General features: G+C 32.0%; 2 protein-coding genes across 2 annotated transcripts; one reads left to right on the forward strand and one right to left on the reverse strand.

Annotated features, from left to right (window-relative positions):
• Window positions 1–7,483: 7,483 nt before the first annotated feature.
• On the reverse strand, window positions 7,484–8,311 carry LOC124821751 (pathogenesis-related protein 2-like). The gene is made up of 2 exons (XM_047293684.2): window positions 8,049–8,311; window positions 7,484–7,968 (listed from the first exon to the last, which is right to left on the reverse strand). The coding sequence occupies exons 1-2, from the start codon at window positions 8,227–8,229 to the stop codon at window positions 7,682–7,684; spliced, it is 468 nt and encodes a 155-aa protein (XP_047149640.2). The 5' UTR covers window positions 8,230–8,311; the 3' UTR covers window positions 7,484–7,681.
• A 6,642-nt stretch (window positions 8,312–14,953) lies between these two features.
• LOC148205808 (pathogenesis-related protein 2-like) lies at window positions 14,954–15,772 on the forward strand. The gene is made up of 2 exons (XM_088103842.1): window positions 14,954–15,233; window positions 15,312–15,772. Exons 1-2 carry the CDS (start codon window positions 15,053–15,055, stop codon window positions 15,596–15,598), a joined length of 468 nt encoding a protein of 155 aa, XP_087959968.1. The 5' UTR covers window positions 14,954–15,052; the 3' UTR covers window positions 15,599–15,772.

Below are 15,772 nucleotides of genomic sequence, written 5' to 3' on the forward strand. Positions count from 1 at the left end.
TTTGTTGAACCCAAAGGATATGTACAAGATTGTTTTCCGAACACATAATGGTTTATACAAGTGGTTGGTCATGCCTTCTGGGTTATTCAATGCATCTGACGACCTTCCAAAACCTTATGAATCAGATCTTTACAAGTTTGTTGAGAGATTTGTATCAGTATTTTCTAATGACATACTAGTGTACAACATAATCTGGAAAGATCCACTGGTACAAGAAAGGTTTCAACGTTAGAAACAAAAAATGTCAACATTAACATTGACCGGTGGCATTATTGTAAATAAATGCAATAACCTAGACATCTGAACTTCTTAAATTCTGACATCATTTACTAAATGATGTCTGAAATGTAAAAAATTGACGTCCTTTAACATTGGTTTACCCAGTAAAGACGTTATATTTGGTATAAGTAGAAATATAACATTTATGTAGGAAACTATAGACATCCATAACAAAATAAATATATCTGAAACACACCTCATTCACTATAGTTTCCCTTTCCAAAAGAATTTTCGGATCCTTTGTAACCTCCACATCCATTCACCAAACTTTGACTTCTCTAAAGAGCTTTTGGAATTATATCAACTTTCATATTGTTAATTTTCTGTCTCTCGATATCTATCAACTCCTTCATGTTCCTCAAAGCAAGGGTTTTCTTCGTTGTTGATTCATAATCTTTATGAATAATTTTTGTGAACCTTAAAGGTGTGATGGAAATTCATAGACCAAAATTTAACATATATGAATTGCAAACAACTTCTTCATTTTACATAACTTATGTTTGTCTTTCTTGTATGGTTTTCAAATTTGTGCATAGGTTTTGTAATAATAGGGGTGCTTTTGAAATCCTCGAAGCAAATTGACGTTGGATGATCCAAAATTGTGACATCAATTTGTTTAAAAGTTTCCCCTTTAAATATATTGTGACCATGGTTTAAGTTTCCTAAAGATGCCTTTTATAGTAAGATTTCCTTAGATTTTTATCCTTCAAACAATATTTTGTTATCTTCAATTTCAAATTGCATCTTCATTATTTGATCATGTTCTGTGAAGATGAAGGTGCACCTTGAAATCAAAGACAACAAAATGCGATTTGGAGGAGACAAATGTTCTAAAATCTGAAGGTAAAAAACATCTTCAAGAAAACTTAAAAATGGATCCTAATATGTTTAAGAGGGAAACTTTATTAGACCATACAATGGAATGGAAGTAATATTTTTATGCGAATATTAGACGTTTGAATATGCACTTAATGACGTTGTATGTTGGCAAGAATCCTAATTAGCCTTTGATATGCCCAATGAGATGCCCAATGAGAAATTGACATCGAACGAAAGTAACTCTGATGTCATATACCATATGGGAATTCAAGCAATTGTAAGACCGATCAAGGGATATGCGGACGTCAATTTGCTCATTGGATAAAGAAAAAGATAATAAATGATTACAAACTTGCTCTTGACATAGTATATGGCGTTGGACCAATGGATAGGCTATGCCCATTCATTCATTGGACTCAGTAATAAATTAAATGTTAACAATTGCCACTGCATAATTTGAAGGGACATTTAATGTTTAAATTTTCAATATTGCAAAGTTATATGCCTTCGAATTGAGTAAATGTAGTTGCAAATGCATACAACTAATCTTTGGCTTCTCATTGACGTTAGACCATTGGCTAGGTCGATGTTAATTTGCTCATTGGACTCATCGGTAAAATAAATGTTCAAAACGACCACTACAAAGTTCGAGGAGATATGTGACGTATGTGTTTTCCATTTTCTGACATTATATGTCTTCGAAAGTTGTAAGGATTAAGTGATGACCTTTTGGGTTCTCACTGACCAATTAGACGTCGAAAAAGGTGGTAGTCCAACGTCATATGCCCTCTAAAATATTGAAATTTTTGTGAACAAGTGTAAGTATTTACTATCATATATCGTCGAGTGTCCAAGATTCCAACGTCATATACTTATAAGACGTCAAATTTACATGGTTTCTGATGTCATATATCTTGTAAAAATTTGTAAAAACTTAGAACTCTCACTATTTCTTCGCGCTTGCATTTGTGTTTGAACTTTCGTTTTTAAAGAGGAGTGCAAACAAGAACAAAGGGTATTTTTTACTTAGTTAACTCATGCGATAGTGTTTCTATGTACTTTTGTTGTGTGATTTGTATGTTTTAACCGATTTTTTTGTTTTTCTTGAGGTTTTTACGTGCTTACGCGAGTTCAACCTCCATTTGTTTAAGTAAGAACCAGCTGCTTCATTCACGAAGTCAAGGAACAACAAAGGTTAGTATTGTGTTATCTACCTTAAATGCATTTGTTTCAAAAGTCGTGGTTATGATTTTGTTTTGTGTTTTTGTATTCATTTTGTGTTTCGTAAGTTAGATTTATTTTTTAATGTGTTTATTTTTTTCTTTTTATTGTTTATAAACCTTTTAAGATTAGTGTGGATCGAAGCTAGATGAATAAACGTCGTATTAGTGAAGAGTTTGAAAAAAAAGTTTTTAAGTTCTTACAATATGTTAAGAAACACCTAAACCTAGTGAACGTGACATTTTTTGTCCTTGTGTTTGTTGTCTTAATCAAATATTGGTAGACTTGAATAATATCCGTGATCATCTATTCATTTATGAAATAATGAAGAGTTATACAGTTTGAACTTGGCATGGAGAAGTACTACACCACCTAACAACGTCAAAAAGTACAAATTATGTGGACGAATGAATCAAGGATCATTTAGAGGACATGGTATGTGATGTTGGAGAGTAAAATTTTGGAAGAGTTTATTTATACAATTCTTTTAGGAACGATTCACAACAAAAATTGTATTAAGGATGCAACAACTTTACATGATTGTGCGAAACTTTGAAATTGTTTTGTTTAAAAGAAAAAAATTGATGGACTAATAAAAGTTTCATGGAATTTTTGGAGTTGTTGAAGGAGATGCTTCTAGAAAATAACATGTTATCTATCCGTAATTACGAGGTGAAGAAAATTCTATGCCCAATGAGTTTTGAATATCAAAAGATACATGCATGTTCCAATGATTGTGTGTTGTATAAAAATGAGTATGCTTCACTGAAGATTTGTCCAACGTGTGGTCTATCACAGTTTACGAAAAAAGTTAATGAAAATAATGATGATAAAAACAATGATGGTCCAACTACTAAGGTGATGTGGTGTTGCCTATAGTACTTAAGTTACAACGATTGTTTCCATTAAAGAAGATGCAAAAAATCTTAAATGGCACGTTGATGAAAGAAAATGTGATAATCTTCTTCGACACCCAGTTGATTCCCCACAATGGAAGAAGATTGATGAAACATTTTCAAAATTTGGTGTAGAGTCAAGAAACTTAAGATTTGCACTTGCTACCGATGGTATGAACCCTTATAGCAACTTAAGTAGCAAACATAGTTCATCGCCGGTTATATTGATGATTTACAATCTATCTCCTATGTCGTGCATGAAGAGAAAATATATGTTGTCTATGATGATATCGAGTCCTAACTTAAAAATGACATTGATGGGTATTTAAAACCGTTAATTGATGATTTGAAAATGTTATGGGAAGAGGACGTCGAGGTGGGGAGGTCTTAGACACATTTATAGCTTGACCTAAGGCTATGATCATGCCTTATTTTGGCCCACCTGTGATATTATTTTTTTATTCTTAATATATTTATGTTCGAGTTATAAATAAATGACTTATAAATTTTATAAATGTTTGTTTCAATTCTACCATCCTGACAAATAGCCAATGGTTCAATCTGTGATCCATGAAGATGATAAGGATGAAGCAGCATAAGAGGATTATCCTCTATCCATGTTGATGAAAAAATTACATAAGTTAAATAAAGAATTGGTAGAGATGGAGTGAAAGTTAAGAGTATTTGGCCTTTAATATCATGTGTCATTGTATATTACTCTAAATGATGCACTAGAGGTCGCTGGTGAAGAAAGAATGTTAAACATTTCGGTCATACCACTATGATGCATGTAAGATTTATAATTGTCTTTCCCTTTTTAAATATTCAAATACTTACTTTTTAATATATATTAACTTTATTGATATAGGTACATGGACACTACCATAGTGGAGTCAGACATCCATTTATGTCTCTTTTGAACCTTAAGCCATCAACCATTTAGAAACACAGTAAAAAACAAGCAAGCATATATGCAAACATGAATGAATGAGTCTAAAAGAGAATTGTATATCACGCCATACATTAATGGGTATGTGTTACTCAATATTGTACTTTTTTATTAAGATTTAACTAATCAAGTCATTATTTGTGATTCATGCTAAGGGTCATTGGCAAGTGATGATGACCATACCAAGACAAACCCAAGTTGTATGGTTTTGTTCCCTGCATAGGAAGATGAAATATAACTTGAAATCCTTGTTACAAACGTAAGTATTACATTTTTTTCATATCAATTCATTATGATATTGATATATTAACTTATGTTTCAAATGATTCAAATTGGTTTAGAGTTGTGTGTAGGCCTAGAGCACAACAAATTGAAATAATTTATCCAAAGGTTGGCCTTCATTGATCTTTAACTTATTATTTTTTGTATGTGAAATTTAGACATTTAATTTGATAATTTTCTTTGTCATGTTTAGTGTAATAAGTAGTCAGATTCTTGGACATGCAAGTACTACATAATGTCATGGATGAAGATCATCATCTGAGCTAGAATTAGAGATGATTGGACGAGGTAAAAATATATCTTTGAAATCTTACACATCACATTCAACTTTGAACATCAGAATGCAAATAATAGTCAAGTTTTTCTATTTTTGCAATGGCTGAACAATCTATCCCATTAACAGAGGCCATAACCACGAAGCTAAGGCAGTAATGAGCAACATATCTTATGGAGATGGAGTTAGGTTACAATAGTTTAGTTTCAATTCTTTTTGTTTTGATATTGATAGGTTTTTAGTTTCAATTCTTTTTGTTTTGATATTGATAGGTTTTTAGTTTCAATTCTTTTTGTTTTGATATTGATAGCTTTAGCTTTTAGTTTCATTTGTCATAGCTTCAATTATAGTTTGAATTGTGAATAGATGAATGTTGTATATATCAAATGCAGAAAATGGTTTTCTGATTTTTAGGTGTGATATTGTAAAACAAAGTTTTTATAAAAAAAAGTAAAAAGACATCGAAAAATCCACTTCACGACGTGAATTGACATCGAGAAGTGCAGTTTTTGAAGTTAAATCCCTTACATTAACACTACAGAGGGGAAATTTTCGCTAAGCGAGAGGGTGTGGCTTAGCGATATTGACGTCAGAGAGCTTACATTTTGACGTCAAATACCCCCTTTCCATTTTACAAAGAGCACTTCTTGGATCTCTGCTAAGTGCGAAGGGCTTGCGTTGGGCAACATAGTGGGCATACTTTTCTAACGTTAAATGACGTCTTTGTTATTGTCTGATTTTAACATCTTCCGATATGACGACGATGTGTTTTTAGACGTTAAAGGCCAATAAAACACCGACGTCGAAACCTTTTTTTTCACCAATAATCATTTGCAACACTTGGAAATGATGCTTAGCATATCTCAAGGATAATCATTTGTTTGCCAAATTTCCTAAATGCACCTTTGGAGTCCAACAGATAAACTATTTATGACACACACACATTATGGGGGTGATGTTGTGGCTATGGATCTGGAAAATCTAGAAGTTGTAAAGAATTGGCTATTGTAGGCGCTTTGTAAAAGGTTATGCCAATATTGTTGCTCCATTGATGGATTTATTGAAGAAAGATGCTTTTAAATGGAGTGGTACAACAAAGCAAGCATTTGCAGCTTTAAAGAGAGTCTTAACTACTGCCTTAATGTTGGCAATTCCTAATTTTGTTGAACCCTTTGTTTTGGAAATAGATGCATCAGGTTCGGGTATAAATGTTGTTTTAAGTCAACATTAACATCCAATAACATATTTTTCTAAGAATCTGTCATCTAAAATGCATAAGCAGTCGTCCTACATGAGAGAGTTCTATGCTATTAGTGAATCATTGGCCAAATTCAGACATTATCTATTGGTCATAAGTTCATAATTAAAACAGACCAGAAAAGTTTGAAAGAGTTGTTTGCTCAAACGTTACAAACTCTTAAGCAACAACCATGTCTGCCCAAATTCCTCAATTACAATTTCACTATCCAATACTCTTTAGGGAATGAAAATATACCAAGAGATGCTTTATCCATAAGCTTTACAATGACATGGTCTGAACCACTAAACTATTGGTTAAAAGTAGTGAGGATGCAATAAAAAAAGATGAGGCATTAATGTATATCTACAAGAAATTTGTTAAGAATGCAGGCAAATTTGACGAATATACATTACATAATGATGTAGTTCTAAGGAAAGGGAGAATTATATTGCCTAATGACCATACATTAATCAACATGATCCTAACTAAATTTCACATTTAAAGTGGGTAGACATGTTGGTAGCACGAGAACTAGTGTAAGAATTGAAGCCTAGTTTTATTGGCACAAGATGAGAGAGGATATCAAGAAATTTATCAAAGAGTGTGAATATGTCAAGAAACAGAAGTCAGTCAATCATTGCCAGTTGGCCTCCTTCAAGCACTTCCTATTCCTAACTTTATTTAGGAAAAAATTGCAATGGATTTTATAATCAATTTGCCCTTATCACATGGTTATTCCAATATAATGGTGGTTATAGATAGGCTACCAAATTCGCCCATTTCATTCCATTTAATAATAATAGAAATTTTGTTATTTTTTGCATCAAATTAGGAATACCTTTTTTACTTAGCCACGATGTTACCTTTTGTTTGCTATTAGAGTTAGAAATACTATTTTACTGTTTTTTTTTTCAAATAGAAAAATACTTTTGTACATTAAAGCGTTATTAATTTGTAATTATTATTAATTTTTTAGTCATATTAATTTTCTTAATTTAGAGATTTAATAATGAAATAATATTCAACATCATTATTAAATCGGTCAACATAACACTAAAATAGTAAAAAAATGTAATATAAAAAATATTAAAATACGATATTTAAGTTATTTAATATAAATCAGATATAGTCCATACTACAATTTTTATTTTAAGAGACAAATATGTTTTCAATTCTTGAAAAATTGAATTTCATAAATTTAAAATTCAAACTTTCATTCTTAAACTTCTCCTGATAAAAACAAGATTCAAGATTTTGTTGTGGTAAACGATCTCTCCCTCTTATGTTTTCCTTCTTTTTTCATGACCTTCTCTCCTCTCCTTCCCCTGCTATTCTCTAGCCCTCCTCTCAATCCAAGGACGCAAAGAAGTTCTGTTCAAAACGAATTGCAAAGTTGCTTTTGGAAGCTACACGCATTGCTGCCAAGGCATTAGTTAAATTTGTATTTTCATTTACAAAGCAGTCAAATGCATCAACTTTCTTCTCATCCAATTAGTTCATTAAGACAAACAAGAAGTTCAAACTTATATGCAAATTTGCATTCCTTTATTATAATTTATGGATGAAGTGAGATACAGAGATATCAGCTCTCACCGTCTGAGGCCAAAGCAAATAAGAAAAACACTCTTACATTATAAACCAACTTAACTTAAAGCATACATTCCACACAATAAAACTCAGTACGCAATATCATAAGGTCCTTGCTCATAACTTAGATGAATTCAAGCATTGGCCAAAAGGTAAGCCTCAATGACCTTGAAAAGAGCATCACTCTTGGCTTTACCAGCTTTGAGCTCATCTTCATTGGGAGGAGCATCTCCTTTGCTGTGATAGTTTATCCTCAGCTTTACGACTGAGCCTCCGTTGGGGCCATCACTCAGTATGGTGTCGATGGTGATCTTCTCTGCAGTGTCTGGCAAGGCAGCACCTCCAACTATGCTGTAGCTGTATCCCAACTTAGCCTCGTCTATTCCTTCTATTTTGTGCAACACAAACTTTGTCTCTCCATCTGCTCATTCGTATACCAGATTCACATTAATCACTTATTTTTATAACAGAAAATGTAAAGAAAATGAAGAAAGAGAGTACCCTCAAGGAAAGAGATCTTCTTGATGGTTCCGGGGCCACCGTTGCCCTCAACGATTTCAACACTCTTGAAGGAATCAACAGCCTTTGGGACGATGTTGTCGGCGTCTTTCACAAGAGCCTTGTAAAGGGTAGCAGGAGCCACGGGAGAAGTGGTTTCGTCCTCGAATGTGAAAACAGCCATGGATTCTAAATGAGATAACAAAACGAAAGAGAATATAAAATAGGAGAATAGAAGGAGATGTTTGCTGTGTGAGTTTAGCAGAAGAGAAACCTCTATTTATAAGCACAATGATGTCACTATGTTTGTTTCTATGAATAACTCATAATACACCAAAGTGTGAAGCTTCTGACTCCTGATATAAGATTATTAGACTATTCATTGGTTCTTTGTTTACCCATATTATTTTTTCTCTCTAAAAATAAACAATCTTCTTAGAATAGTATGTCATCAAGCATTATTCTTTCTTATTTTTATATTTTCTAGTGTTTGTCAAATATTGCGATTGGGAACCTTTCAAATTCAATGGAGATAAGTTGTATACACGTCAATCCTGAGTTCAACGATGGCGACTGTTTGCTGTAAGTGTGGTAATAGATAATTTGAGAGGAAACCACGTTAAGTCTCTCTCGTGCTTTTCGGTTTCCCACAATTTCATATTAAAAACATTACATTGTTATTATAATTATTATTTTAGTTTATAACTTATTCATTGTATTAAATTATTAAATAAAATATTATAAAATTAATAAAGCAAATAAGATAGTTGAAAACATATATAATATTAATATAGTTATCCATTATTATAATATAATATATACACATAACTATCCATCATCAAATGGTTTTCAAAACAGAATAACTCATACCAAACATTTAAAAAAAAATTATAAAATTACTACATCGCATACTCACTTCTTTGGAGAAGTGATCATCACAAAATAACAATAAAACACAGAAAAATACTGAGTAAACTAGTGAACCAAAATACATTCCTGAATTATTTAAATTATGTGATATATAAACAAAACATATATAAAATACAACACATCACACTTATAATTACAAAACATTAATACTATACTCAATTTTTTGAATACATATCATATACATAGAGATTTCATCCTATCACTCACTAATAATACATGGAATTTTTCCTTCAAATTCCTTCAACAATCAACACTACATATCACAACAATATCATCATCTCAATAAAACACTAAAATACTCACAATCATACATAAATTTCGTTTAAATCGATATAAATAAGCTAAATAGCAAAAAAATAAATCAACATTCAAACTAACACTCTAAGGTGGCATTCAGCACCAAACTTTTTCCAACAACACTCTTGGGGCTTAACAACAGTTCTAACATTCAGCGTCATTCTTCATACAAAAAGGGTGCTCAACAACACTACCTAAAATGATCTGAGACGAAGTTAGCAGTCAGCACTAGTATATCACCACTTAACACTATACCAGTGACAACAAACACATTTTTTTATTTTAAGTGAACTTGATAAATTTTTCAAATTGGTACTCATTTCTTGGTGAATTGGTTCAAAATAGTTTTTACACATTAAAACTTATACCAATTTGTTCAATTTCTCATATCCTAACTTCTCTTAGTCACACCTAAACAACAATCAAATACAAACAAATCTTTAAAATTGTACAATTCAATTCAACATACACACCAATTAAATTCAATTAATATGCAAAAATATCAAAATTTTCAAACTCACGCACACTAAAGTAATTAATTTGCCTTATCTTGACAAGGTTGATCAAGACTTAACAAGTCAAAACGTCCTGTATCCCTTTCTATCACCTAAAGACAATCCAAACTATTTGACTATGTCAATAAATACACTAATTGGAAGAGATTCAAAAAACACAACACAAATATATGCGAGCAAAAAAAACCCTGCATGCAACCAAATTACACAGAGAAAACAAGAAAAATGATTGAAAACCAACTTATCCCAAAGAAAAAATCGATCCATGGATCTTGATTAGCTCGTCACAAGAAAAAATCTTACATATTCCAATTTTCAAAAAGAGAAAAAGATAGTAAGAAATTTTAGAAAAAAAACTTTTAAAGAAGAAGTTTTAAAAAGATAAAGTGTTGTTAAGTAATATACTCTTTTATAAATTTTTTATTTATATAAAAGTTGTTTATCATTAATAGAATAGATTCTCACTGTTTTAAAAACACTTCTAAAGTATACTCTTCTAAGTTCTCACAAATTTAAAATAAGCTTTAAGTTTTACATTTTTTTGTTAAATAAATATTTTAATATATAAATTATATATTAATTTTTATTGTGATTTTTTCTGGAGGTAATATTAATTTCATTCGTATTCAATTGAAATAACAGTTTTTAGTATTTACTATGTACTGTTAACAATGTATTAACATTGTTTATGTAAATAACAAAATGTCATCAAATTTTACTTGGGTTTATAATGCTATGTAATATTCTAAAAAATTAAACATTCTTTTACAAAGATCATATTAACAAGTCCTTATTCAAAAAGATACAAATTTATAATTTTATTGTAACATCCCAAAATATATAGTATAGACTATATTAAAGAAAAGCTACATGCATGATAAAGTAGTACAATTATCCACCTAGAGTATAAAGTGATATCTTTACAATAATTCAAAAACAACTATAAGTTTAAAACTTTTTATACAAACGGAAAACTATTCAAAACTATATACAAGCTCTACTGAACTAAAGCAACTACTCAGCAGCATCACCTCTATCCAATGCTTGCTCTAGGGAGACCTCTTCTTCCGCTGCTCACATCCAAAGGATGGTCATTGCAGAAGAAGAAACAGTAGAACATACAAAATATAAGCACACAACAGGATAAGCTAGTTTAAACAAAGATTAATCATACGCCAATTCATTTAACTTCATACAAACATATTCATTCACATCACTTAAACCCTTTACACACATAACACCACACTGACTTTGACTGTCCGGACTTAGAATGATTGCCGAGCTATGACGGGTCGTGCACTCGTGGTGGCTTCTACTGCTTTGCAAAGCCATTGCTAATGGGTTTCACCCTACCACACTCACGAGGTTAGTCCGTTATCACTCACCTTGGGCCATACTGGAAGCACCCAAGACTAGGACCTCCTGCCACTCCTCACGACATGGATTAATCCTCTCTACTTGAGAATGAAAGAACATTGGAGTTTCAGGATAACCCCCAGGATTAAGCTCCTGCATCCATTCTAAACTTACTTGAATCTCAACTAGAGATTTCACTTTGAATCACAATATAGGGTACCACCATGTCTCCTCTCCTTGAGGATCATGGAATTACGTCCATTAACCACACTTGAACTTTACACTTTTAATTACAAAATACATCAATCACCACGGATATTACATGATACAACTTCAACTTACTTCATACAACACTCATTGATTCATATCAAACAACATAAGAGCACACAAGAACTTGAACTAGAAATGCACCTATCGCACAGCGCACACCTTCGCATAGCGAGGCTATAAGCTTCTCGTACAACGACCTAACTCGCCTTGCGAAAACCTTAGACAGAGACCAACTACTCTTGATCTCTCGCATAGCGACTAAACTTGCTATGCGAATAAACTGTGAAATGCATCAAACCCCAACCCCTCGCATAGCATCCCAATTCGCTATGCGGGAACCTCAGACAGAGACTTGACTCCCCAAACACTCACAGAGCGAGACCCACTCGCTGTTCGAATAAAAAGAACAATGGTTCCAGACCCCAGCCAGTCGCATAGCGATTAGATTCGCTATGCGGATTTACAAACAGAGAGCAACCCTCTCACTTCACTCGCACAGCGCACCCATTCGCTATGCGAGTGCCTTGGCAGAGAGCACCTCGCCAAGGTGACTCGCTATGCGAATCCATTCGCATAGCGAGTCTGCATAATCTGCAGAACGAAATTCTGCAGAATTATGTAACTCAACCCCTCTTTACCAATTCTACTCAACTTTGCCAACTTCTAACACTCCTAATCCGCTGTATATACTTACTTAGACTTGACTAAATGATTCTAGACCTTCCTATCCTCAATCTAAAGTGTTTATGCTTCAAATCCTACTCTAAAACCTCAATTTCATCAACTTAGAGACCCAAATCCTAATTGACCACTTTGAACCTGATTTAACTAATTTGATGACTCAAACAAGTCACAAATGACCTGTCTAAACTACCCCAGCAGCCTCTAACAACACTTGACTTCTAATACTCAAATTCACTACCTCACTTCCTCTAAGTTGACTTAAAACAAGCACAATTTACTTCACTTCATAATTCATCACTATCACAACAGATTACTCACATCAACTACCTCCAACATACTCAATTATAGCACTTAGAATTCATCCAAAACAGTTTCGCAACAACACATTACAGTTTCATACATTACACATTCCAGTACATACTATTAAATTACTCAGGATACAACCAGTGACACAAAACAACATACTAATTCAGAATTTATCATACACGCATATCATATAATTAATTGAGATAAAGTTTCAAGCTCTCCTTACCTCAAAGACAGACAAATCAACTCACAGATACTCCAACTGTACCTTGCCCCGCAAGAGAACTCAACAGAAACCTACAACTCACTAATTGGTAATAGAGAACAATACTTAAAACCTAAATTGAGCTAGCAAATGGAAGGAAGAACTGTTAACCACATGCAAAGCTGAAACAGTGCATGTTCACAATTCACAGAAAACGTATAACGGTGGAAATCACTTACCAGCTGAAGAACACGAAATTGATCGGTCCAAAACGAAGCCCTCAACGCCAGGATCGCCTAGGCACCTCCTGATCGTTGAACAGATAACTCAGCAGAGAGAATTTGTAGAGAGAAGTCAGAGAACTCTGAGGAATAGAGTTTTACAGAGATGAAGTATTCTTAGAATAATGAGAAGTGTGTTTATAAAAATACAATTTATATTGTAAGATTATTTTAAAGTAAAATAATCTATCTCATTATTCTAATACACCAATCTGCTCTGTAACACTCTATTTTTCAGGTCTTTACACTTATATATTAAAATATCTATATAAGATATTATTTTGAAGAGAAAAAGAAATTCTCTCATTCAAGAAAAATTTATGATTAGTTTCTTCGGGTGTAGGGTAGGGTAAATGTTCAAAGTTTAGAAGGTTGTCTAAAGAGTTTAAAAACTATCTCTTACTTTAAATCTTCTTATAGTCGTTTATCCAAAATGTTTGAAGGGTATCTGCATATGACACTACAATATCAAAGTTAGTTCAATGTTTAACAATTCATATAGTAATGGTGCAGTATATACAATCCACCTATTTACTTTCCTCACACACACATATATATATATATATATATATATATATATATATATATATATAAATTTTGAGATAGTTTTTTTATTAACAACAACCTAAATACAACCTAATTGTTGATAATGATGTTACTCAATATTAGAGTTAATTATCCTAACAATTAATCAATCAGTTAGGTTTTATGACTATCCGATATGGTTGACCATGATACGATACAATTAGTAATAGTTTTGTTTTTAATTTCTTGACCATGACGCATTGGTTGATAAGATGTGAATAAAAAATACCTGAATCGTACTTTTATAAACTTGTTTATTTTTAATTTCTGCTTATTGGATCTTCTCTACGATCAAACAAAAGGTTAATATGAAACTATTCATATGGTGCTTTTTTTAGACGCCTTCTAGACGCTTCTTTTCTTTTGAAAAAAATGTTTTGTAGATATTGTTGGAGAAACTGCACTTTAAGTTTTTAATAATAACCAGTTTAGTGAAAGTACTCATTACAGAAAGTGTTCAATACTAAATATTTTAATTGTTTGTAAACAAATATTGCTTTTGTAATTTTATACAATATATATTTTTATTTTAAATTAATATTCTAAAAGAACTGTTTAATATTTCTAAAATCTAATCCTCATTTTTCTTTAATAAATATAGTTTTTACTATCAATTTTTCTATGGCTTTGTTAATCTAATTTTTAGTACGCATTTACAAATGATGTCATGATTTTTTAATCAGTCGTATATGATTTTGATGGTACGATAGAATTTTTATTATTTAAAAAAAATCACCATTAATATTTTTAAATTTTTACGTAATGATTTCATTAAATATATAAACGATTAATTAATGTATCAAATTATAATAAAGCTTAAAATCATTATTTCAAAAAATTTTAAGATAAAAATCAATTTAGTTTTTTAGAAAGACAGAAAATTATAATTATTCCTAAATGAAATTTATGATTCAAAATTATTTATTATAAATCTAAACATTTTTTTATTTAAAGCGAAAACTAAAATAAGATTTATTTAATATAACAAAATTATTCATTTCTGCATATACAGTACACATGCGTCGCCATGGTTGAACGTAATGTGTCTGCCATTTAACCTTTTTATTAATTTCTTTTTGGAGGAAACTTCTTCTTTGAATTTGAATGATTCAACGTCACAGCACTTGACAAAAAAATAAAATAAATCCTATTTAATATTAAATAAAGAAAAATAGATTGAAAAATATTTCACAGATAAGAGGAAAAAATGTTAAAAAAATACAAAATTACTGAAATAGGGGAAAGACAGAGAGCATGAAAAATTAGGAGAGAAATCATAATTTTTGTTATTTCTGAAGTATGTGCAAACATAAAGATTTAGGTTGTTTAAAAGAAATATCATCTCATGACTTATGACTTAAGATTAAAGTAGTTCATAGAAAAGTTGCTGTAAAGAATGAAAAGAGACCATAATCTATATTAAACTATAATGAGTTGGTTGAAGCAGTGAGTGCTATTGCTTCCTTATAAATAAATGCCATTCCTCTCCCTAAGAACCACACACAACACAACAACAAACATCTCCTTCTATTCTCCTATTTTATATTCTCTTTCGTTTTGTTATCTCATTTAGAATCCATGACTGTTTTCACATTCGAGGACGAAACCACTTCTCCCGTGGCTCCTGCTACCCTTTACAAGGCTCTTGTGAAAGACGCCGACAACATCGTCCCAAAGGCTGTTGATTCCTTCAAGAGTGTTGAAATCGTTGAGGGCAACGGTGGCCCCGGAACCATCAAGAAGATCTCTTTCCTTGAGGGTACTCTCTCTTCATTTTCTTTACATTTTCTGTTATAAAATTAAGTGATTAATGTGAATCTGGTATACGAATGAGCAGATGGAGAGACAAAGTTTGTGTTGCACAAAATAGAAGGAATAGACGAGGCCAAGTTGGGATACAGCTACAGCATAGTTGGAGGTGCTGCCTTGCCAGACACTGCAGAAAAGATTACCATCGACACCATACTGAGTGATGGCCCCAACGGAGGCTCAGTCGTAAAGCTGAGGATAAAATATCACAGCAAAGGAGATGCTCCTCCCAATGAAGATGAGCTCAAAGCTGGTAAAGCCAAGAGTGATGCTCTTTTCAAGGTCATTGAGGCTTACCTTTTGGCCAATGCTTAGATTATTACCAACGTTCTTAATTACATATGTTAGACTTTCTTTCTTTATCTAAAACTTGGCTTTCAGTGTAACAGTGTTTCCTTTCTTATTTTTGTTTTGTCCTATTTTCGATATCTTTTGTGTATCCCAGTTCATCAATAAATTATAATAAATCAAAGCAAAATTTTAATCTTC

This window comes from Vigna umbellata, chromosome 1 (assembly GCF_029865625.1).
Source record: "Vigna umbellata cultivar VRB3 chromosome 1, Vumbellata_1.0, whole genome shotgun sequence".
NCBI classification, from domain to species: Eukaryota; Viridiplantae; Streptophyta; class Magnoliopsida; order Fabales; family Fabaceae; genus Vigna; species Vigna umbellata.

Excerpts from the sequence above, each read along its gene's own strand:
- LOC124821751 (XM_047293684.2), bottom strand. The coding sequence starts at position 8,229 with ATGGCTGTTTTCACATTCGAGGACGAAACCACTTCTCCCGTGGCTCCT. Across the intron at positions 7,969-8,048 it reads GAAGATCTCTTTCCTTGAGG|ATGGAGAGACAAAGTTTGTG; the intron begins GTACTCTCTTTC and ends ACGAATGAGCAG.
- LOC148205808 (XM_088103842.1), top strand. The coding sequence starts at position 15,053 with ATGACTGTTTTCACATTCGAGGACGAAACCACTTCTCCCGTGGCTCCT. Across the intron at positions 15,234-15,311 it reads GAAGATCTCTTTCCTTGAGG|ATGGAGAGACAAAGTTTGTG; the intron begins GTACTCTCTCTT and ends ACGAATGAGCAG.